The 22,952-nt window shown below is 41.9% G+C and overlaps 2 protein-coding genes across 3 annotated transcripts; both read right to left on the minus strand.

Moving 5' to 3' along the window:
• Window positions 1-1,951: 1,951 nt before the first annotated feature.
• On the minus strand, window positions 1,952-15,077 carry LOC130372751 (uncharacterized). Of its 2 annotated transcripts, none has more exons than XM_056578907.1 (2): window positions 4,770-4,956; window positions 1,952-4,010 (listed from the first exon to the last, which is right to left on the minus strand). In XM_056578907.1, the coding sequence occupies exon 2, from the start codon at window positions 4,001-4,003 to the stop codon at window positions 3,065-3,067; it is 939 nt and encodes a 312-aa protein (XP_056434882.1). In that variant the 5' UTR covers window positions 4,004-4,010; window positions 4,770-4,956; the 3' UTR covers window positions 1,952-3,064. The 2 variants fall into 2 exon arrangements, with proteins under 2 accessions (XP_056434882.1, XP_056434883.1); XM_056578908.1 differs by lacking the exons at window positions 1,952-4,010; window positions 4,770-4,956 and adding exons at window positions 11,904-14,109; window positions 14,871-15,077.
• Window positions 15,078-16,701: 1,624 nt separating this feature from the next.
• On the minus strand, window positions 16,702-19,628 carry LOC130372750 (uncharacterized). Its single transcript, XM_056578906.1, has 2 exons — window positions 19,320-19,628; window positions 16,702-18,663 (listed from the first exon to the last, which is right to left on the minus strand). Exon 2 carries the CDS (start codon window positions 18,654-18,656, stop codon window positions 17,712-17,714), a length of 945 nt encoding a protein of 314 aa, XP_056434881.1. The 5' UTR covers window positions 18,657-18,663; window positions 19,320-19,628; the 3' UTR covers window positions 16,702-17,711.
• Window positions 19,629-22,952: the final 3,324 nt, after the last annotated feature.

The raw sequence follows: 22,952 nt of genomic DNA on the forward strand, positions 1-22,952 counted from the left end.
CGGATGCCTCTGCAAAGACTACTCCCCCATCAGTCAGCCACGCCTTCCCAGGTCCGTTGACTGATGGTGCAGTGGGCATGTAGCGTAAGGCCAAAGTAAACTACTCCGTATCCGTAATTCGTATCCGGTCTCCGTAACTATGGAGACCCCTCGAGCATTCAAAGCTCTCCGTCGGGATGTCAGATACGCAATGCAATTCGCCGCCCGATTGATCTTATATGTTGACTAAAAAACATATCGATAGTTTTGTAAATAAACTTCCAAAGTTTTACAAATCCTATTTGGTGTTTTATTGGTCCTTAATGTGCAAGGTAAACAATGTACAAAGTAAGCAAAGTGCAAAATCAAACCAGAGAAGTGATTCCGGAAATGATTTTGTCAGTTAGAGGACCAATCACAGCCCTTAATGTCTCTGTTGCGTCGACGGATAGTTAAAAAATATTGGATGCGTACGTTTGCTACGGAGATGTTCTCCGACAGGCTCTCCCGCTATGGAGAGGGCTCTCCGTGTCTACGTCAAGCCCCCAGGAGCAGTGCATGCTTCCGCAATCCACAAGTGCTCAGCGGCCAAGCCTGGTATTGCAGCTGTTTAAGCAGACGGTGGACGGGTACCTCGAATCAAGGGGCCCAGACGTAGATATCTCCGTTCCCTCCAATACAACTGGGGAACAGGAATGTGTCTCCGAAAAAAATGTCTGGATATCAATCAAAGGTTCAGAATTATCTTTGTACCATGAATTAATCAAATGTAAGTTTTCTCTTTTCAAAATGCCTCCTCAAGCGTTTTATTAGCCGTTGTTTGCAGGAGAAGGAGGGGTGGGCAGCTGAAAGGATTCGTAGTGAAACAAATGTTATTTCGGCCCGGCATCCGAGAGGGCTCAGTGCCCTCCGTTAACTTCTCGTGTCCGAGGTTCTTCCTTTTACTTGACATGAATGACGTTGATGGTTCTTAGGCACTTTGTTGACTATTTATCACTTAAAGTCGCTGAGGGATGTGTAGACATACCTCTCGCTTATGATGCTACAATGCTAACAATGCTAAACAATGAGAATATTTCTGCATCCGGCACGTCATGAACTAAGGCGTGGTTGGCTCCCATGATGCAGAAGCAAATCTCTCCTTGATGTTGCCCTGCGCCATTGAGCAGTTTTCATAGGAATGAGAGGGCGCCATTTTTTTATCCGCTGTCCTTTCTTTAATAGGTCCACCGTCTACGTGCAGCACTTCATGGAGGGCTATAAACCGGCCTTTAGTCGTGCCGATGAAGACAGAATGCAGAACATTGCCTCACTTCCCGTTTCACTGAATGAAACTCTCGATGCAGGAGTGATGAATCCTTGGATCTCTTGTCGGGTGGGGGGTGGGTTGTAAGTGTTGCGTCATTGTGGTGACAGAGGAACTACTGCTCGTGTTAGAACCGGTTTTTAAAGTGAGTTCTCTATCATTGCTACGCTGGTTGATATGGACGATGTTGTCGCAGAAAACCAAACTTGGCCATTGTTTCGGCAGGGGGGGCACTTAAGTGTTGCGTCATTGCGGCTAAAAAGGAACTACTCAATGTTTATTTCCTGTAACCATACAGTAAAGGAAAGGGCAGGGGGAGACTTTGTTTGAAGCGATATGATTTGAGGGTTTTGTAAAAATTGCCATGATTGGCGTTGTTTTCTCAGACTGGATCGTTGGATTTCTTTCCGCATTCTCTTGGGGACCAATGGCTGTCTTCCAATGTTCTTCAAAACACCTCGTTACTCTAACACTGAATAGAACAGCTTGCACCAAGTGTGTCCTTGCTGGAGGTTGGGGAACTCATTGTCATCCAATGTGATTCAGGTCTTGAGATTAATTTTTTACTTGGTAGCACTGGTGTTCCAAACTTCTGAAAGTTAGGAGCACTAGCAAAAATGTAAGAAACACAAATAAGCAAAAAATGTTTTTATTGATTTTGTTCTATGTTACTACAAAGGTAAGAGTGCTGATTTTGAAGAACAAGTGGGATGTAAATACATGCATTAAGTATGCCAAATAAATTGACTCCAGCAATCAAAACATAACACTTGCCAAATGCTTGCACATTTATCAAGTAAGCCTACAGACTGAAAAAAACAATTACAGAAATCTTTAAATGTTTAATTTAAGATTATGAAACATAAATGTATGAGAATCATGCTTCCATAATAATCAAGTTCAGAGCCCTCACTGTAATTCTGCATATTTAAAGTATTCACCAATAATCCCCCCACCAAAATGTAACATTCCCCGTTGGAACAACCCTACTCACATGTAATGGTAGCGCCCGCCCTCACTCGCATTGCGGATTAATAATAATAATAATAATAATAATAAGGAAGTAGCCTACGCGTAATTAGCTATCGTAAAGTGTTTTTGCCTTTAATTTGAACATTCTCATTTAATTGTCCCAATTAATGCAGAGAGCATTAAGCCCACAAACGAAGAAATACAGATAAAATTTTTTTTTTTCAGACACATACTGAGTGTACTTTCGAGCAAATGCACAGAGAAAATAATATCGTTTAAAGCACCCACTTATAAGCATCACACACACACACACACACACACACACACACACACACACACACACACACACACACACACACACACACACACACACACACACACACACAGTAGTACTTGAATTGTCAAATGCAAAACATTCACCCTGTCTGAATCGTTCTAATTTAAAGATTGATGGAACAAATCTGGATCAACACATTACCGGATATAACGATTTACAGTGTGTGCTTAAAACATACGTTTTAAAATGTTTAGATATTGTTCCCATATTGTCTGACACCTGAAAGAGGCAACAACGTATGTCTTTGTGGAGCCTGACCCGATGGCGTTTGTTTAGTGGAACCGTTGTTTCAAAGGTTCCCCAGTGTGGCCCAGTACTCTAGTGAAGGATCCCACTGGCGTCCCGGTGGTTCTTGTAGAGCACTGACATCACTCCTCCCTGTATTATTTATCATTTATTCTGTACTTATTCTGGTTTGGTTCTATTCTGTCAAGCACTTTGTAATCTGCTTTTGAAATCTGCTGCACAAATTAATGTCTGAATTTGGGATCAGATACAGCTGTAGCTATTATCAAAAATAGTAATAATAATAATAAGAATCCCAGTGCCTGGCACACTGTAAGGCATTGATCCTCCCACCGGGGCTGAGGGGGCGGCATGTAGTGGTTGTAGCTTTGTAGATTGTGCATTTGCGGAGTTGATCTTCCTTGATAGTTATGTTCCGGAAGACGCTTCGGTTCTCGAGCTCTGTTGGGTCTGCAAGGCACATTCCTCTGGTTGATCACGATGAACAACAGCAGTCCGACACAGGCCAGCTGGCCCCACGTGTTTCTTATAAAGTGAAGTTCGGAATTGCCGATGCTGCTCCCGAAGTCTCCTCCGATCTCTGACAGCTCTTGTCTTCGGTCCAAGCGGAAGACTCTGAGCTCCCTTAAGAGGTCGATGGTGATCCGGTAGGAGTGCTCTGGGTCATACACAGTCCCCTGACCCTGATCGGCCTGGTAGTGCTGTGTGACGTACACCTGGCCGATGGTGTTCTGGGACGAGAGCGAGAATATGATGCGTGCCCTGTTCAGTTCCTCAGCCTCCAACAGATGGTTTAATTCATTGGTGAAATAAGAGGGCATAGACCTTCTCTGATTGTTGATCATGGGTGATGTTCTGATGTTGCCGAGGGTGATGTACCGGTGGCCAAAGGGAAGCTGATCCAGGAATCCCTCATAGTTTCCATAGTGATGAGCGCCATAGTCTCCATTGTTTAGGTCAAAGTTCAACTCTAGCCTGTTGTTGTTGCTCAATTCTATTGTGTTGGCAAACCAGTGGAGCAGCACAAGGCTTTGCTTGGGCACCGATTGGCCGAAGGGGATTTTCTTCAGGTCGTTGATTGAGTTGAGAATTCCAATAGTTGATGTAGTAGGAAGGATTGATAGAAAGAGGACTAAAAAGCCCATTTGATGACTTTCCAACATGGTGGACCTTGAAAAAACACAGTACAAAACACATTTAAACAACAAAGGGACTTGAGGTAATTTTGCAATCGGCAAAATCTTCCAGAAAGCAGTAGGTATTTTGGCTTCTTATGTTCTTGCAAGTGAATTTCCTCTGTTGCCATCAGGGCGTTGTTATGCTTAACCTACTTGTAGAACTAACTGCCATTCCAAGTCGTTCAATTTGACTACTAAATGCTCCGTAGATGTGTATGTGTATTTGTTGTTTGTATGTTACTGTATGTACAACAACCTGCTCAAACAAATTGCCCCTAGTGGGATTAATATAGCCATATTGTATTTACTAATTTAAAGAAAATTGCATTTTTTAATATAGATCATCTCTGAAACATTGTTTGTTACATTTTAGTATGCCATGCAATGTTAAATACTTCATCCTGATTGGTCATAATGTTCCAAGGGTGTGCATTATTTTCCAATAACTGGACACCTCTGTCTTTTAAGAGTTCCAAATCAATGATTTACAAATCCAGCAACAATAGTCAAATAGAGCTATCACTATCAACTGATACACCCACACAAACCCCTGTCCTGCTATTAGTAATAAAACCTGTTGTGGTAAAAACTTACTTAATTTGAGAATAATAATACATACAATAACAAAGCAAACAATGTGACCCTGATACGTAGTGGATTATAAACACAAAATCTGCCCATATAGTTCTGAATTTAAAAAGCCTTAAATTAAAATCAATGTCTTGTTAGTTTTGAGGTGTGAGCTGCTTACCTGTTAGACTACAGTTCAGTATTGGTGTGGAATCCTTTCTGCCGTCGTCTGAGCTCGCTGTCCTGATCGGTTGTGGTTTTAAATACAACCCTGCTTAACTTTCTATTTCCCCGTAAATGAAACTCTTGATTTGTGAATAGTCCTTCATTCTCTTGTTTGGGGCGGGCAACTCATGTTAGAACCTGTTTCAAAGAGGTACAATTTAAGTTGTATGTCACATGGCATAAAAGGTGGCATGATTGGAATTTTGGAAGTCTGCCCACATTCTCTGTGGAACCAATTGTAGTCGTACAATGCTTGTTGTCAACACACCCAGAAGTGTGTTCTGACTGGTTTGGTTGGTTGGTGTGTGACAATTGGTATCCAATGTCATTCAGGTCTTAACACTTCGTGGAATACGTAGTAGTTTTACAATAAATGCTACGTTTTTTGACCTGTTCTTTTCTATATGCGTGCGTCCACGTCACATTTTTCTCTCCGTCTGTGAAAACAATAAGACGACTGACATAAATTTTCTTCTCCAGGAAAAATGCAATGTTTTCATGTTTATTCAGCATTAAATGGGTTTTAATAACATTTGTAGCAAGAAATGTGATTTTTTTCACCATAACTTTCGTTCAGTGATTAAATATTCGGTTTTGTTTGGAAGATATAACCAAGATTCTTTCTGAATTGTTGAATTTAGAAAATTGTTAGAATACAACGTTTCCTATCGATGACCACTTAAACTCTAAGATCCTAAGATCCAAAAATGCTTACACATTTGTCAAGTAAGCCTACAAACTTAAAAAAAAAACATTACAGAGATCTTTCAACTTAACTGTAAAGTATTGACCATACATGTATGAGAATCATTCTTCCATAATAATCAAGTTCAGAGCCCTCACTGTATTTCTGCATATATAAAGTATTCACAGATGTAACATTCCCTCCTATGGGAACACCCCTACAAACATATAATGGTAGCGCCCACCCTCACCTGCAGAGCAGAATAATAATAATAATAATAATAATAATAATAATAATAATAAGGAAGTACCATAACTCGCTATTGAAAACAGTGTTTTTGTATTTAATTCCAGGTGTCCTTGCTTGAGGTCGGTGAACTCACTGTCATCCAATGTCATTCAGGTCTTGAAATTTACCTTATTTTTATTTTTACCTAGTAGCACAGCCAAATGCTGGAAAAAATGTATCATCCCACACGGGAACACCCCTACTAACTTGTAGTGGTACCGCCCGCCCTCACTCGCAGTGCAGAATAATAATAATAATAATAATGAAGGAAGTCCCTTTAACTCGTTATCGCAAACAGTGTTTTTGTATTTAATTCAAACATCTCTAATTTAATTGTCTCATTTATTGAGCATTAAACCTATTAACAAAGATATACAGATTAAGATACATCTATTCAGGCACTTACTGGAAAGCGGGAAATCGGGTAATCTTGCCCCGCAACAAGCAGAAAGAAGCGGGAAGAACCCGGCGAAGTGATTTGAATGGCTGACGGATGCCTCTGCAAAGACTAATCCCCCATCAGTCAGCCACGCCTTCCCACGTCCGTTGACTGACGGTGCAGTGGGCATGTAGCGTAAGGCCAAAGTAAACTACTCCGTATCCGTAATTCGAATCCGGTCTCCGTAACTATGGAGACCCCTCGAGCATTCAAAGCTCTCCGTCGGGATGTCAGATCCGCAATGCAATTGCCGCCCGATTGATCTTATGTGTTGACTAAAAAACACGTGAATAGTTTTGTAAATAAACTTCCAAAGTTTTACAAATCCTATTTGGTGTTTTATTGGTCCTTAATGTGCAAGCCTGCAAGGTAAACAATGTACAAAGTAACCAAAGTGCAAAATCAAACCAGAGAAGTGATTCCGGAAATGATTTTGTTAGAGGACCAATCACAGCCCTTAATGTCTCTGTTGCGTCGACGGATAGTTAAAAATATTGGATGCGTACGTAAGCTACGGAGATGTTCTCCGACAGGCTCTCCCGCTATGGAGAGGGCTCTCCGTGTCTACGTCAAGCCCCCAGGAGCAGTGCATGCTTCCGCAATCCACAAGTGCTCAGCGGCCAAGCCTGGTATTGCAGCTGTTTAAGCAGACGGTGGACGGGTACCTCGAATCAAGGGGCCCAGACATAGATATCTCCGTTCCCTCCAATACAACTGGGGAACAGGAATGTGTCTCCGAAAAAAATGTCTGGATATCAATCAAAGGTTCAGAATTATCTTTATACCATGAATTAATAAAATGTAGGTTGTCTCTTTTCAAAATGCCTCCTCAAGCGTTTTATAAGCCGTTGTTTGTAGGAGAAGGAGGGGTGGGCAGCTGAAAGGATTCGTTATTTCGGCCCGGCATCCGAGAGGGCTCAGTGCCCTCCGTTAACTTCTCGTGTCCGAGGTTCTTCCTTTTACTTGACATGAATGACGTTGATGGTTCTTAGGCACTTTGTTGACTATTTATCACTTAAAGTCGCTGAGGGATGTGTAGACATACCTCTCGCTTATGATGCTACAATGCTAACAATGCTAAACAATGAGAATATTTCTGCATCCGGCACGTCATGAACTAAGGCGTGGTTGGCTCCCATGATGCAGAAGCAAATCTCTCCTTGATGTTGCCCTGCGCCATTGAGCAGTTTTCAGAGGAATGAGAGGGTGCCATTTTTTTTATCCGCTGTCCTTTCTTTAATAGGTCCACGGTCTACGTGCAGCACTCCATGGAGGGCTATAAACCGGCCTTTAGTCGTGCCGATGAAAACAGAATGCAGAACATTGCTTCGCTTCCCGTTTCACTGAATGAAACTCTCGATGCAGGAGTGACGAATCCTTGGATCTCTTGTCGGGTGGGGGGTGGGATATAAGTGTTGCGTCATTGTGGTGACAGAGGAACTACTGCTCGTGTTAGAACCGGTTTTTAAAGTGAGTTCTCTATCATTGCTACGCTGGTTGATATGGACGATGTTGTCGCAGAAAACCAAACTTGGCCATTGTTTCGGCTGGGGGGGCACTTAAGTGTTGCGTCATTGCGGCTACAATGGAACTACTCTGTTTATTTCCTGTAACCATACAGTAAAGGAAAGGGCGGGGGGAGACTTTGTTTGAAGCGATATGATTTGAGGGGTTTGTAAAAATTGCCATGATTGGCGTTTTCTCAGACTGGATCGTTGGATTTCTTTCCGCATTCCCTTGGGGACCAATGGCTGTCTTCCAATGTTCTTCAAAACACCTCGTTACTCTAACACTGAATAGAACAGCTTGCACCAAGTGTGTCCTTGCTGGAGGTTTGGGAACTCTTTGTCATCCAATGTGATTCAGGTCTTGGGATTGTTTTTTTACTTGGTAGCCCTGGTGTTCCAAACTTCAGAAGGTTAGGAGCACTAGCAAAAATGTAAGAAACACAAATAAACAAAAATGTTTTTATTGATTTTGTTCTAGGTTACTACAAAAGTAAGGGTGCTGATTTTGAAGAACAAGTGGGATGTAAATACATGCATTATATGCCAAATAAATTGAATCCAGCAATCAAAACATAACACTTGCCAATGCTTGCACATTTATCAAGTAAGCCTACAGACTGAAAAAAACAATTACAGAAATCTTTAAATGTTTAATTTAAGATTATGAAACATAAATGTATGAGAATCATGCTTCCATCATAATCAAGTTCAGAGCCCTCACTGTAATTCTGCATATTTAAAGTATTCACCAATAATCCCCCCACCAAAATGTAACATTCCCCGTTGGAACAAACCTACTAACATGTAATGGTAGTGCCCGCCCTCACTCGCATTGCGGATTAATAATAATAAGAAGAAAAATAAGGAAGTAGCCTACGTGTAATTCACTATCGTGTGTAAGTGTTTTTGCATTTAATTTGAAGATTCTCACTTAATTGTCTCAATTAATGCAGAGAGCATTAAGCCTACCAACGAAGAAATACAGAATTTTTTTTTTTTTTTTCAGGCACATACTGAGTGTACTTTCGAGCAAATGTACAGAGAAAAGAAAATCGTTTAAAGCACCCACTTATAAGCATAAAAAACACACATGCGCAAACACACACCGACACACACACCGACACACACACACACACACACACACACACACACACACACACACACACACACACACACACACACACAATAGTAATTGTCAAATGCAAAACATTTACCCTGTCTGTCTGAATCGTTCTAATTTAAAGATTAATGAAACACATCTGGATCAACACATTACCGGATGTAACGATTTACAGGGTGTGCTTAAAACATACGTTTTAAATTGTTTAGCTATTGTTCGCATATTGTCTGACACCCTGAAAGAGGCAACAACGTATGCCTTTGTGGAGCCTGACCCGATGCCGTTTGTTTAGTGGAACCGATGTTTCAAAGGTTCCCCAGTGTGGCCCAGTACTCTAGTGAAGGATCCCACTGGTGTCCCGACGGTTCTTGTAGAGCACTGACATCACTCCTCCCTGTATTATTTATCATTTATTCTGTACTTTATTCTGGTTTGGTCCTATCCTGTCAAGCACTTTGTAATCTGCTGTCGAAATATGCAGAAATTAATATCTGAATTTGTATACATATACAGCTACAGCTATTATTAATATTACTGTAAGGCATTGATCCTCCCCCCGGGGCTGAGGAGGCGGCCTGTAGTTGTTGTAGCTTTGTAGATTGTACATTGGCGGAGTTGCGCCTCCTCGAAGGTTATGGTCCGGACGACGCTTCGGTTCTCGAGCTCTGTTGGCACTGCAAGGCATATTCCTCTGGTTGATCACGATGAACAACAGCAGTCCGACACACGCCAGCTGGCCCCACGTGTTGCTTATAAAGTGAAGTTCGGAATTGCCGATGCTGCTCCCGAAGTCTACTCCGATCTCTGACAGCTCGGAGTGTTGTCTTCGGTCGAAGGAGAAGACTCTGAGCTCCCTCAAGAGGTTGATGCTGATCCGGTAGGTGTGCTCTGGGTCGTACCCAGTCCCCAGACCCTGATTGGCCTGGTAGTGCTGTGTGATGTACACCTGGCCGATGGTGTTCTGGGAGTGCGAGAATATGATGCGGGCCCTGTTCATAACCTCACCCCCTAACAGATGGTTTAGTCTATTGGTGAAATAAGAGGGCATAGACCAGGGGTGCCCAACCAGTCGATCGCGGTCTACCAGTAGATCGCCGACAGATCCCAAGTCGATCGCGAGGGGTGGAAAAAAAAAAAAAAAAAACTTTTTTTTTTTTTTTTTTTTAATGAAATTAAATTTGCGCGGGACATATACGCGCGGTAGCGCATGTGCTGTTAACAGCAGTTGAAAGCCGTCAACAGTAGTTACACACTCCTAAACGTTGGCATGGCTGAGGGGAAACAAGCTAAGACCTACCATTTTCACCCTGAGTGGGAGGAAGATTATTGATTATCGTTGAGAAGGTGCCGTGCGCAGACGGAATGAAACCCCCACTGAAGTCCGTAGGTTCACGATACAACCCCCCCCCCCCCCCCCCCCCCCCCCGTCAACAATTGTTCTCTACCCCCCCCCCCCCCCCCCCCCCCCCGCTTGAAGGTAGGTTTGCTGGTAGATCTCGGGAGGTTGGCTACTTGAAAAGTAGATCTTGGGTCAAAAAAGGTTGGGCACCCCTGGCATAGACCTTCTCTGATTGTTGATCAAGGGGTTGATGTTGCCGAGGGTGAAGTACCGGTGGTGAAAGGGAAGCGGATCCAGGAATCCCGGAACGTTTACATAGTGATGAGCGCCAAAGTCTCCTTGGTCTGGGTCAAAGTTCAACTCTAGCCTGTTGTTGTTGGTCAATTCTATTGTGTTGGCAAACCAGTGGAGCAGCACAAGGCTGTGCTTGGGCACCGATCGGCCAAATGGGATGTCCTTCAGGTCGTTGATTGAATTGAGAATTCCAATAGTTGATTCAGTACGAAGGATTGATAGAAAGAGGACTAAAAAGCCCATTTGATGACTTTCCAACATGGTCAACCTTGAGAAAACACAGTACAAAACACATTTAAACAACAAAGGGACTTGAGATATTTTTGCAATCGGCAAAATCTTCCAGAAAGCAGTAGTAGTTTTGGCTTCTTATGTTCTTGCAAGTGAATTTCCTCTGTCGCCATCAGGGCGTTGTTATGCTTAACCTGCTTGTAGAACTAACCGCCATTCCAAGTCGTTCAATTTGACTACTAAACGCTCCGTAGATGTGCATGTGTATTTGTTGTTTGTATGTTACTGTATGTACAACAATCTGCTCAAACAAATTGCCCCTAGTGGGATTAATAAAGCCATATTGTATTTACTAATTTAAAGAAAATTGCATTTTTTTCTGTGAAACATTGTTTATTACATTTTAGTATACCATGCAATGTTAAATACTTTATCCTGATTGGTCATAATGTTCCAAGGGCATGCTTTATTTTCCAATAACTGGACACCTCTGTCTTTTAACAGTTCCAAATCAATGATTTACAAATCCAGCAACAATAGTCAGATAGAGCTATCTATCAACTGATACACCCACACAAACCCCTGTCCTGCTGCTATTAGTAATAAAACCGGTTGTGGTTATAGCTTACTTAATTTGAGAATAAAAATATATACAATAAAAAAGCAAACAATGTCTTGTTAGTTTTGAGGTGTGAGCTGCTTACCTGTTAGACTACAGTTCAGTAAGGGTGTGGAATCCTTTCTGCCGTCGTCTGAGCTCGCAGTCTTGATCGGTTGTGGTTTTAAATACAACCCTGCTTAACTTTCTATTTCCCCTTAAATTAAACTCTTGATTTCCTTCCTTCTCTTATTTGGGGCGGGCAACTCATGTTTCCTGTTTCAAAGAGGTACAATTTAAGTTGTATGTCACTTAGCATAAAAGGTGGCATGATTGGAATTTTGGAAGTCTGCCCACATTCTCTGTGGAACCAATTGTAGTCGTACAATGTTTGTTGTCAACACACCCAGAAGTGTGTTCTGACTGGTTTGGTTTGTTGGTGTGTGACAATTGGTATCCAATGTCATTCAGGTCTTAACACTTTGCGGAATACGTAGTAGTTTTACAATAAATGTTTTTTGACCTGTTCTTTTCTATATGCGGGCGTCCACGTCACATTTTTCTGTCAGTCTGTGAATACAACAAGACGACTGACATTTATTTTCTACTCAATGAAAAATGCAATGTTTTCATATTGATTCAGCATTAAATGGGTTTTAATAACATTCGTTGCAAGAAATGTGAATTTTTTCACCATAACTTTCGTTCAGTGATTACATATTCGGTTTTGTTTGGAAGATATAACCAAGATTCTTTCTGAATTGTTGAATTTAGAAAATTGTTAGAATACAACGTTTCCCATCGATGACCTCTTAAACTCTAAGATCCTAAGATCCAAAAATGCTTACACATTTGTCAAGTAAGCCTACAAACTTAAAAAAAAAAAATTACAGAGATCTTTCAACTTAACTCTAAAGTATTGACCATACATGTATGAGAATCATGCTTCCATAATAATCAAGTTCAGAGCCCTGACTGATTTTCTGCATACATAAAGTATTCACAGATGTAACATTCCCTATGGGAACACCCCTACAAACATATAATGGTAGCGCCCACCCTCACTTGCAGAGCAGAATAATAATAATAATAATAACAATAATAATAATAAGGAAGTACCATAACTCGCTATTGAAAACAGTGTTTTTGTATTTAATTCCAGGTGTCCTTGCTGGAGGTGGGTGAACTCACTGTCATCCAATGTCATTCAGGTCTTGAAATGTACCTTATTTTTATTTTTACCTAGTAGCACAGCCAAATGCTGGAAAAAATGTATCATCCCACACGGGAACACCCCTACTAACTTGTAGTGGTACCGCCCGCCCTCACTCGCAGTGCAGAATAATAATAATAATAATAATGAAGGCAGTCCCTTTAACTCGTTATCGCAAACAGTGTTTCTGTTTGCGAACATCAAACATCTCTAATTTAATTGTCTCCTTTATTGAGCATTAAACCTATTAACAAAGATATACAGATTAAGATAAATCTATTCAGGCACTTACTGATTGTACTTCCTACAAAATGTACAGAGAAGATGAAAGAGCACCTATTTATAAGCATAAAACACACACCCACACTCAACAGTAATTATCAAGTGCAAAACATTTAACCTGTCCGTCTGAATCGTTGTCATTTAAAGATTGACAACACATCTGGATCAACATATAACCGGATATGTCTCTTTATATTAAGTGTGTTTATTCGGTGCTGGATGAAATGTATTGTATGGTGTGTTTTGGATTTTGTATGAACTGCACGCTTTGTGCAGTTATATCGGTGTCCTGTAATCCTATATGGGATGGGCCACTTGTTTGGCATTTCACGGAAATAAAAAAACATAATTCATTAATAGTATATTTTTGTTATTGTTATTATGGTTATTGCTATTATTATTCCTACTATTACTACGCATATCTTGAACACAGAAGGACATGTATAGCAAGATTGATCATCATCCGAGTCCTGATTAAGTTGCCTGTAGTTGAAGTTGTTTTCTGGAATATTCACAGATCCGTACCAAATTGCGCTTGCGCGAACGTTACGTTTTGGAGTAAGCTTCGGTTCTCGAGCTCTGTCGCAAAGCGTATTCCTCTCGTTGATCACGATGAAAAACAGCAGTCCGACACAGGCCAGCTGGCCCCACGTGTTTCTTAACGAATAAAGTTTGTCATAGTCGATGCTGCTCCCGAAGTCTCCTCCGATCTCTGACAGCTCGGAGTGTTCTCTTCGGTCCAAGGAGAAGACTCTGAGCTCCCTCAAGAGGTTGATGCTGATCCGGTAGGAGTGCTCTGGGTCGTACCCAGTCCCCAGACCCTGACTGGCCTGGTAGTGCTGTGTGATGAACACCTGACCGACGGTGTCCTGGGACGAGTACGAGAATATGATGCGGGCCCTGTTCAGTACCTCACCCCGTAACAGACGGTTTAGGTCATTGGTGAAATAAGAGGGCATAGACCTTCTCTGATTGTTGATCAAGGGGTTGATGTTGCCGAGGGTGAAGTACCGGTGGCGAAAGGGAAGCGGATCCAGGAATCCCGGAACGTTTACATAGTGATGAGCGCCATAGTCTCCTTGGTCTGGGTCAAAGTTCAACTCTAGCCTGTTGTTGTTGGTCAATTCTATTGTGTTGGCAAACCAGTGGAGCAGCACAAGGCTGTGCTTGGGCACCGATCGGCCGAATGGGATTTTCTTCAGGTCGTTGATTGAGTCGAGAAGTCCAATAGTTGATGCAGTAGGAAGGAATGATAGAAGGACTAAAAAGCCCATAAGATGACTTTCCGACATGGTCAACCTTGAAAAAACGCAGTACAGAACACATTTAAACAACAAAGGGACTTGAGATATTTTTTTACAATCGGCAAAATCTTCCAGAAAGCAGTAGTGGTTTTGGCTTCTTATGTTCTTGCAAGTGAATTTCCTCTGTTGCCATCAGGGCGTTGTTATGCTTTACCTGCTTGTAGAACTAACCGCCATTCCAAGTCGTTCAATTTGACTACTAAACGCTCCGTAGTTTTGCATGTGTATTTGTTGTTTGTATGTTACTGTATGTACAACAATCTGCTCAAACAAATTGCCCCTAGTGGGATTAATAAAGCCGTATTGTATTTACTAATTTAAAGAAAATTGCATTTTTTTATATAGATCATCTGTGAAACATTGTTTATTACATTTTAGTATACCATGCAATGTTAAATACTTTATCCTGATTGGTCATAATGTTCCAATGGTGTGCATTATTTTCCAATAACTGGACACCTCTGTCTTTTAACAGTTCCAAATCAATAATCTACAAATCCAGCAACAACAGTCAAATAGAGCTATCACTATCAACTGCTAGACCCACACAAACCCCTGTCCTGCTATTAGTAATAAAAGCTGTTGTGGTTAAAACTTACTTCATTGGAGAATAAAAATATATACAATAATAAAGCAAAAATTGTGACCCTGATACGTAGTGGATTATAAACACAAAATCTGCCCATATAGTTCTGAATTTAAAAAGCATTCAATTAAAATCAATGTCTCGTTAGTTTTGAGGTGTGAGCTGCTTACCTGTTAGACTACAGTTCAGTATTGGTGTGGAATCCTTTCTGCCGTCGTCTGAGCTCGCAGTCCTGATCGGTTGTGGTTTTAAATACGACCCTGCTTAACTTTCTATTTCCCCGTAAATTAAACTCTTGATTTTTGAATAGTCCTTCCTTCTCTTGTTTGGGGCGGGCAACTGATGTTAGAACCTGTTTCAAAGAGGTACAATTTAAGTTGTATGTCACTTGGCATAAAAGGTGGCATGATTGGAATTTTGGAAGTCCGCCCACATTCTCTGTGGAACCAATTGTAGTCGTACAATGTTTGTTGTCAACACACCCAGAAGTGTGTTCTGACTGGTTTGGTTTGTTGGTGTGTGACAATTGGTATCCAATGTCATTCAGGTCTTAACACTTCGCGGAATACGTAGTCGTTTTACAATAAATGCTCTTAAAATGCGATGTTTTTTGACCTGTTCTTTTCTATATGCGGGCGTCCACGTCACATTTTTCTGTCAGTCTGTGAATACAACAAGACGACTGACATTTATTTTCATCTCAATGAAAAATGCAATGTTTCATATTGATTCAGCATTAAATGGGTTTTAATAACAATCGTTGCAAGAAATGTGAATTTTTTTACCATAACTTTCGTTCAGTGATTAAATATTCGGTTTCGTTTGGAAGATATAACCAAGATTCTTTCTGAATTGTTGAATTTAGAAAATTGTTAGAATACAACGTTTCCCATCGATGACCTCTTAAACTCTAAGGGCCCTATCTTGCATCCGGCGCAAGTGACTTAGTCACTGGCGCATGCAGTGCCGCCGCTCCCATAACGCGCACTACGCGCTACGCGTAGGGCCCCAAGTCCTGAGGGGCCCCCCAAAAAATAAAAATTAAAATTAAAAATTAAAAATTTAATTCTTACTTCTGGTTTTAAGTTTGTATTTATGGATACAAACTTAAAACCAAGGCAGAGGGAGGGGGGCCCTCCAAGGCAGAGGGGGGGCCCATGGCAAAAAAAATATATATATATTGAATTATCCACCAGCCCAGTGTTAGGAGCCGCACATGACCCCCCCCCCCCCCCCCCCCCCCGTCAACAATCCCCCCCCCCCCCGGTCAACAATCCAGCACAGGGGGCTGGTAGGGGGAATTCGGGGGGGGGGGGCCCATAAAGGAGTTATGCTTAGGGCCCCAAAATAGCTAGCAGCGGCACTGGGCGCATGTGTCGTTGCTAGTTTACAACTGGCGCAGAGCGTTCTTTTCCCACCACCGCCACTCGCCGGTAAATTAGGGATTGATCATGCGCCCCAAGGGGCGGTTCGGCGGAAGGAGGAGGCGTGTTCTGGCGCAAACGGTATTTTGCCGTTTCTGAATACCATTGCGCTACTGACTAGGAAATACCTGGTTTAAAGTCAGTGGCGCGTTGTTCAGATGCTATTTTAAGGGCGGATGCATACATGCGCATGCGATGCATACGGATTGCTTGTGCACCTCGCGCATACACTTTGCTTCTCTCATCTACCTAGCCGCACATTCTTGGTAAATAATTTGGGAAAGAACAGCTGATGCAGCGGTAATAAGTTGTACTTTTAAATAAATGCATCTGCACCGTACAGCAAACACATATTTTCTTGACAGAGACATCGTGTAGGCCTACATGCCCATAACTTTTAGGATTGATGAGTATTTGATCGTGAAAAACATTGTTTTACCGCGAGTGAGTGTATCCGCCTGTAAAATAGCGATAGCGCCGTAGAACCGCCCACAAAGCTACTTGCGCTTTGCGCTTCCCACTTGCGTTTCAGACCGTTAAAATAGGGCCCGGTGATCCTAAGATCCAAAAATGCTTACACATTTGTCAAGTAAGCCTACAAACTTAAAAAAAAAACATTACAGAGATCTTTCAACTTAACTCTAAAGTATTGACCATACATGTATGAGAATCATGCTTCCATAATAATCAAGTTCAGAGCCCTCACTGTATTTCTGCATATTTCAAGTATTCACAAATGTAACATTCCCTCCTATGGGAACACCCCTACAAACATGTAATGGTAGCGCCCACCCTCACCTGCAGAGCAGAATAATAATAATAATAATAATAATAATAATAATAATAATAAGGAAGTACCATAACTCGCTATTGAAAACAGTGTTTTTGTATTTAATTCCAGGTGTCCTTGCTGGTTGTCGGTGAACTCACTGTCATCCAATGTCATTCAGGTCTTGAATTTTACCTTATTTTTATTTTTACCTAGTAGCACAGCCAAATGCTGGAAAAAATGTATCATCCCACACGGGAACACCCCTACTAACTTGTAGTGGTACCGCCCGCCCTCACTCCCAGTGCAGAATAATAATAATAATAATGAAGGCAGTCCCTTTAACTCGTTATCGCAAACAGTGTTTTTGTTTGCGAACATCAAACATCTCTAATTTAATTGTCTCCTTTATTGAGCATTAAACCTATTAACAAAGATATACAGATTAAGATACATCTATTCAGGCACTTACTGATTGTACTTCCTACAAAATGTACAGAGAAGATGAAAGAGCACCTATTTATAAGCATAAAACACACACACACACCCACACTCAACAGTAATTATCAAGTGCAAAACATTTAACCTGTCCGTCTGTATCGTTGTCATTTAAAGATTGACAACACATCTGGATCAACATATAACCGGATATGTCTCTTTATATTAAGTGTGTTTATTCGGTGCTGGATGAAATGTATTGTATGGTGTGTTTTGGATTTTGTATGAACTGCACGCTTTGTGCAGTTATATCGGTGTCCTGTAATCCTATATGGGATGGGCCACAGGTTTGGCATTTCACAGAAATAAAAAAACATAATTCATTCAATGTATATAATTATTATTGTTATTATGGTTATTGCTATTATTATTGCTACTATTACTCCGCATATCTTGAACACAGAAGGACATGTATAGCAAGGTTGATCATCATCCGAGTCCTGATTAAGTTGCCTGTAGTTGAAGTTGTTTTCCGGAAGATTCACAGATGTGTACCAAATTGCGCTTGCTCGAACGTTACGTTTTGGAGTAAGCTTCGGTTCTCGAGCTCTGTCGCAAGGCGTATTCCTCTCGTTGATCACGATGAACAACAGCAGTCCGACACACGCCAGCTGGCCCCACGTATTTCTTACAGACGAAAGTTCGTGGTCATTGATGCCGCTTCCGATGTTGCCTCCGATCTCTGACAGCTCGGAGCGTTGTCTTCGGTCGACGGAGAAGACTCTGAGCTCCCTCAAGAGGTTGATGGTTATCCGGTAGGTGTGCACTGGGTCATACACAGTCCCCTGATTCTGATTGACCGGGTAGTGCTGTGTGATGAACACCTGGCCGATGGTGTTCCGGTAGGAGAGTGCGAATATGATGCGAGCCCTGTTCAGTTCCTCACCCCCCAACAGATGGTTTATTTGACCGGTGAAGTAAGAGGGCAAAGAGTTTCCGTTATTGTTGATCATGGGGTTGATGTTGCCGAGGGTGTAGTACCGTTGGCCGAAGGGCAGTTGATCCAGGACTCTCTCATAGTTTCCATAGTGATGAGTGCCATAGTCTCCGTGGTTTGGTTCAAAGGTCAGCACTATCGCGTCGTTGTTGTCAAATCCTATGGTGCTGGCAAACCAGTGGAGCAGCACAAGGCTGTGCTTGGGCACCGATTGGCCGAAGGGGATTTTCTTCAGGTCGTTGATTGAATTGAGTATTCCAATAGCTGATTCAGTCTGAAGAATTGATAGAAAGAGGACTAAAAAGCCCATTAGATGACTTTCCGACATGGTCAACCTTGAAGAAACGCAACAAAAAACATTCAAGGAAAAGTTTTTTCAATACGGACAATTGACTTTTAAAAATCGTAATCCTATTAATTGTGTATTCATCTTAGGATACCATGAATTGTTAAATACTAGATTCTGTTTGATCATAAAGTTCCAAGGATGTGCATTATTTTTCAATAACAGGAAAACTTCCTTTTAACAGTTCCAAATAAATGATTTACAATTTCAGCAAGGCAAGGCAAGGCAACTTTATTCATATAGCACTTTTCATACACAAGGCAGACTCAAAGTGTTTCACGTATAAACATTGTCATCCAATAAAATAAGATAATAGATAAGTAAAAGAAAACATATGCAAAAAAAATAGTAAGATAGATAGATAATAATGGCAGTTAAAAAAGCATTTACAATAATAGTCAAAAAAAGCTATCACTATTGACTGATACACCCACACAGACCCCTGTCCTGCTATTAGTTATAAAACCTGTTGTGGTAATAAGTTACTTAGTTTAATAAAAAAATACATATAGATAATAACAAATCACACATTGTGACCCTGACACATAGTGGATTATGAATACAAATCCGTACATATAGTTCTTAATTTCGAAAATATTAAATTAAAATCAATGTCTCGTTAGTTTTGAGGTGTGAGCTGCTTACCTGTTAGGCTACGGTTCAGTATTGGTGTGGAATCCTGTCTGCCGTCGTCTGAGCTCGTAGTCCTGATCTGTTGTGGCTTTAAATACAACCCTGTTTAACTTTCTCTGTCAGAGGGCTCGTAGATTCAACCGGAAGTGGACAGATGGCTGAGAGAGGCAGTCATCCTCGAGGACGGACACGGCAATGGCTGCATGTCGCTGTGTAGTGAAGGTTAGCTGCTAGCAGGCGTGAGCCTTTCACGTTTGGATGTAATCCATCCCTCGAGTAGAGCGACTCTCTGTCCCACAACACACCGACATTTTCAATGAAGCCCACGTTCATTTCCCCGGAATTGGCCCGAAGACAAGTTTTAAGGCTTAATAGTCTACTAAAACACTCGCTCCTGCGCCCTAACGTAGGAATTGGACCCGAGATAAAAACGGCTTTACCACACTGCTCACACTATCTTAATCTTACAGATTAAGATACATTTATTCAGGCACATAATGATTGTACTTCCTAATTGTACAGAGAAAATGAAAAAACACTTATTTATAAGCATAAAACATACAAACATACACACGTACACGTACACGTACACACACACACACACACACACACACACACACACACACACACACACACACACACACACACACACACACACACACACACACAATTGTGTGTGGCTTTTTGGATTCTGGAAATGGAACACTACAGAGAGTATCAGAGAGACTTTAAGGTTGGCAAAAAATTGCAGAGTCGGCCTGACCCAAAGCAATCGTTATCTTTATTCGGCTGCCCCACTTCGGCCTTGGAAGGCTGATATCTCTCCACTCCCCTGGTTGTTATGCAGACAGAAGCCCTGCCACCCTTCCCCCCACCCTCCACCTCCTGTGAACTTTGTCTCTGGTCGGAACTCTTCGAGGTCGTCTCCTCCACGGCGACGGCCGTGTCCTCGTCACCAAGATGGGAGAGACACTGTTGAGTCCATTGGAGATGGAGTCCTTGAGCTCACACACACACGCACACAAGACAGATTACACACACACCCCCTGGACTCACCGCCTACTGGACTCCCTCCCCCTCCCCTTCCCTCGTTGCAGCACAGTATGCCGCGAGTGATGTGATGCGCCTGTCGGCTGCGTCCGCCTCCCGGTGTCTGAGTTGTGACACCTCCCCTTCCCAACTCCCTTCCCCCCTCCCATATGTGTTTGTGATGTTTTTGATTTGATGCTTATGTGTTGAGGTGTTTTTTTTTGCTAATCCCTACACTGTGCCCCCCTTAAAGGAGCATCGTTTGGGGTATTGTTCCCCTGGTCACCCTCTTGTTTAGCTTTTTAAACGTTCTTATCTAACGCGGGCTGCATGGTTCTTGTTGAACAAGCGCCTGACAGTCTCTCCGTCCTGTCTCCCCACACTGTCTTTTATGTTTCTTGGACGGAATGTAACTGGTTCATTTCACTGCAATGTATTGTGTATGTGACAAATAAAATCTGAATCTGAATCTGACAGACACACACACACACACACACACACACACACACACACACACACACACACACACACACACACACACACACACACACACACACACACACCCAGCAGTACTTGATTTGTCATGTGCAAAACATTTACCCGGTCTGAATCATTCTCATTTAAAGATTGATTAAACACATCTGGATCAATACATTACCAGATACAACCGTGTTTCCCTGGAGTTAACATAGGTTTACAATTGTTAAGATATTGTTCACATATTGTCTGCCACCCTGGTAGAGCAAATGCAAAAACGTATGTTGTTGTGGAGCCTGTCCCGATAGCGTTTTAGTTGAACTGATATTTCAAGGGTTCCCCACTGGTGTCCCGCTGGTTCTTGTAGAGCACTATCATCACTCCTCCCTGTATTATCCATAATTTATTCTGTACTTTCTTCTTGTTTCATTCTATTCTGTCAAGCACTTTGTAATCTGCTTTTGAAAAGTGCAGTATCAATTAAATTCTGGAATTATGTTATTATCATTATATTTCTTATAGGCTATCATTATTGTTATTATGGTTATTCCTATCATTATTCCTAATATTACTCTGCGTATCTTGTATTTTGTAGGTCAACATTTATCATTGTCCCAGTCCTGATTAGGTTGGATGTAGTTGTAGTCGTTTAATGCTTGAACGTTATGTTCCGGAGGACTCTCCGGTACTCGAACGTTAGGTTTCAGAGGAAGCTTCGGTTCTCCAACGTTACGTTTTGGAGAACGCTTCGGTTCTCGAGCTCTGTTGAGTCTGCAAGGCAAATTCCTCTCGTTGATCACGATGAACAACAGCAGTCCGACACACGCCAGCTGGCCCCACGTTTTTCTTACAGACGAAAGTTCGTGGTCATTGATGCCGCTTCCGATGTTGCCTCCGATCTCTGACAGCTCGGAGTGTTGTCTTCGGTCCAAGAAGAAGACTCTGAGCTCCCTCAAGAGGTTGATGCTGATCCATAACGTTCGCTTGCTCGAACACAACGTTCGCTTGCTCGAACACATCACACAGCACTACCAGAACAGTCGTGTTTCCTTTAAAGTGAGATTCGGAATTGCCGATGCTGCTCCCGAAGTCGCCTCCGATCTCTGACAGCTCGGAGTGTTCTCTTAGGTCCAAGGAGAAGACTCTGAGCTCCCTCAAGAGGTTGATGCTGATCCGGTAGGTGTGCACTGGGTCGTACCCAGACCCCAGACCCTGACTGTTCTGGTAGTGCTGTGTGATGTACACCTGGCCGATGGTGTTCTGGGATGAGAGTGTGAATATGATGCAAGCCCTGTTCAGGACTTCACGCCCCAACAGATGGTTTAGGTCATTGGTGTAATAAGAGGGCAAAGACCTTCTCTGATTGTTGATCATGGGGTTGATGTTGCCGAGGGTCTAGTACCGGTGGCCGAAGGGCACTGGATCCAGGACTCCCTCATAGTTTCCATAGTGATGTGTGCCATAGTCTCCATTGCTTGTTTCAAAGATCAGCTCTATCAAGTCGTTGTTGTCTATTTCTATGGTGTTGGCAAACCAGTGGAGCAGCACAAGGCTGTGCTGGGGCACCGATTGGTCGAAGGGGATTTTCTTCAGGTCGTTGATTGAGTTGACAATTCTGATAGTTGATTCAGTCTGAAGAATTGATAGAAAGAGGACTAAAAAGCCCATCAGATAACTTTCCGACATGGTTGACCTTGATAAAACACAACACAGAACACATTTACTAATTCAAAGATAATTTTTTAAATATAAATATTCGCTGAATATTAAAACATTTTCAACATTATCAATGCGTTGCAAATCAACAGTCATATAGAGTTATCACTGTAAACTGATACACCCACACAAACCCCTGTCCTGCAATTGGTTTTATGTAATGGCAGTTAGCCAGTTACATTGAGAAAAGTAATAACAGTTGGCGAGGTCTCTGTAGCTTACTAAGTTATTGCATTTGGCTGGGCTATTACATGTAGCTAGTTTGGAACATTGCATTAGGTTGCTTCAGTTAGCTAGTATGTTGTACTTTGCAGGGTTGTTAAACTGCGAACAAACTGAATATGCAAAAATGCAGCAACAGCATTAAGATAAAGAATATTAAGTTTAACAGTATAAAAATGTTTTTAATTGACTTAAGAATAG

Source organism: Gadus chalcogrammus, chromosome 19, assembly GCF_026213295.1.
Source record: "Gadus chalcogrammus isolate NIFS_2021 chromosome 19, NIFS_Gcha_1.0, whole genome shotgun sequence".
In the NCBI taxonomy this organism is placed as follows: Eukaryota; Metazoa; Chordata; class Actinopteri; order Gadiformes; family Gadidae; genus Gadus; species Gadus chalcogrammus.

Bases quoted from the DNA above. Each gene is read 5' to 3' on its own strand.
- LOC130372751 (XM_056578907.1), bottom strand. From the start codon at position 4,003: ATGTTGGAAAGTCATCAAATGGGCTTTTTAGTCCTCTTTCTATCAATC.
- LOC130372750 (XM_056578906.1), bottom strand. From the start codon at position 18,656: ATGTCGGAAAGTCATCTAATGGGCTTTTTAGTCCTCTTTCTATCAATT.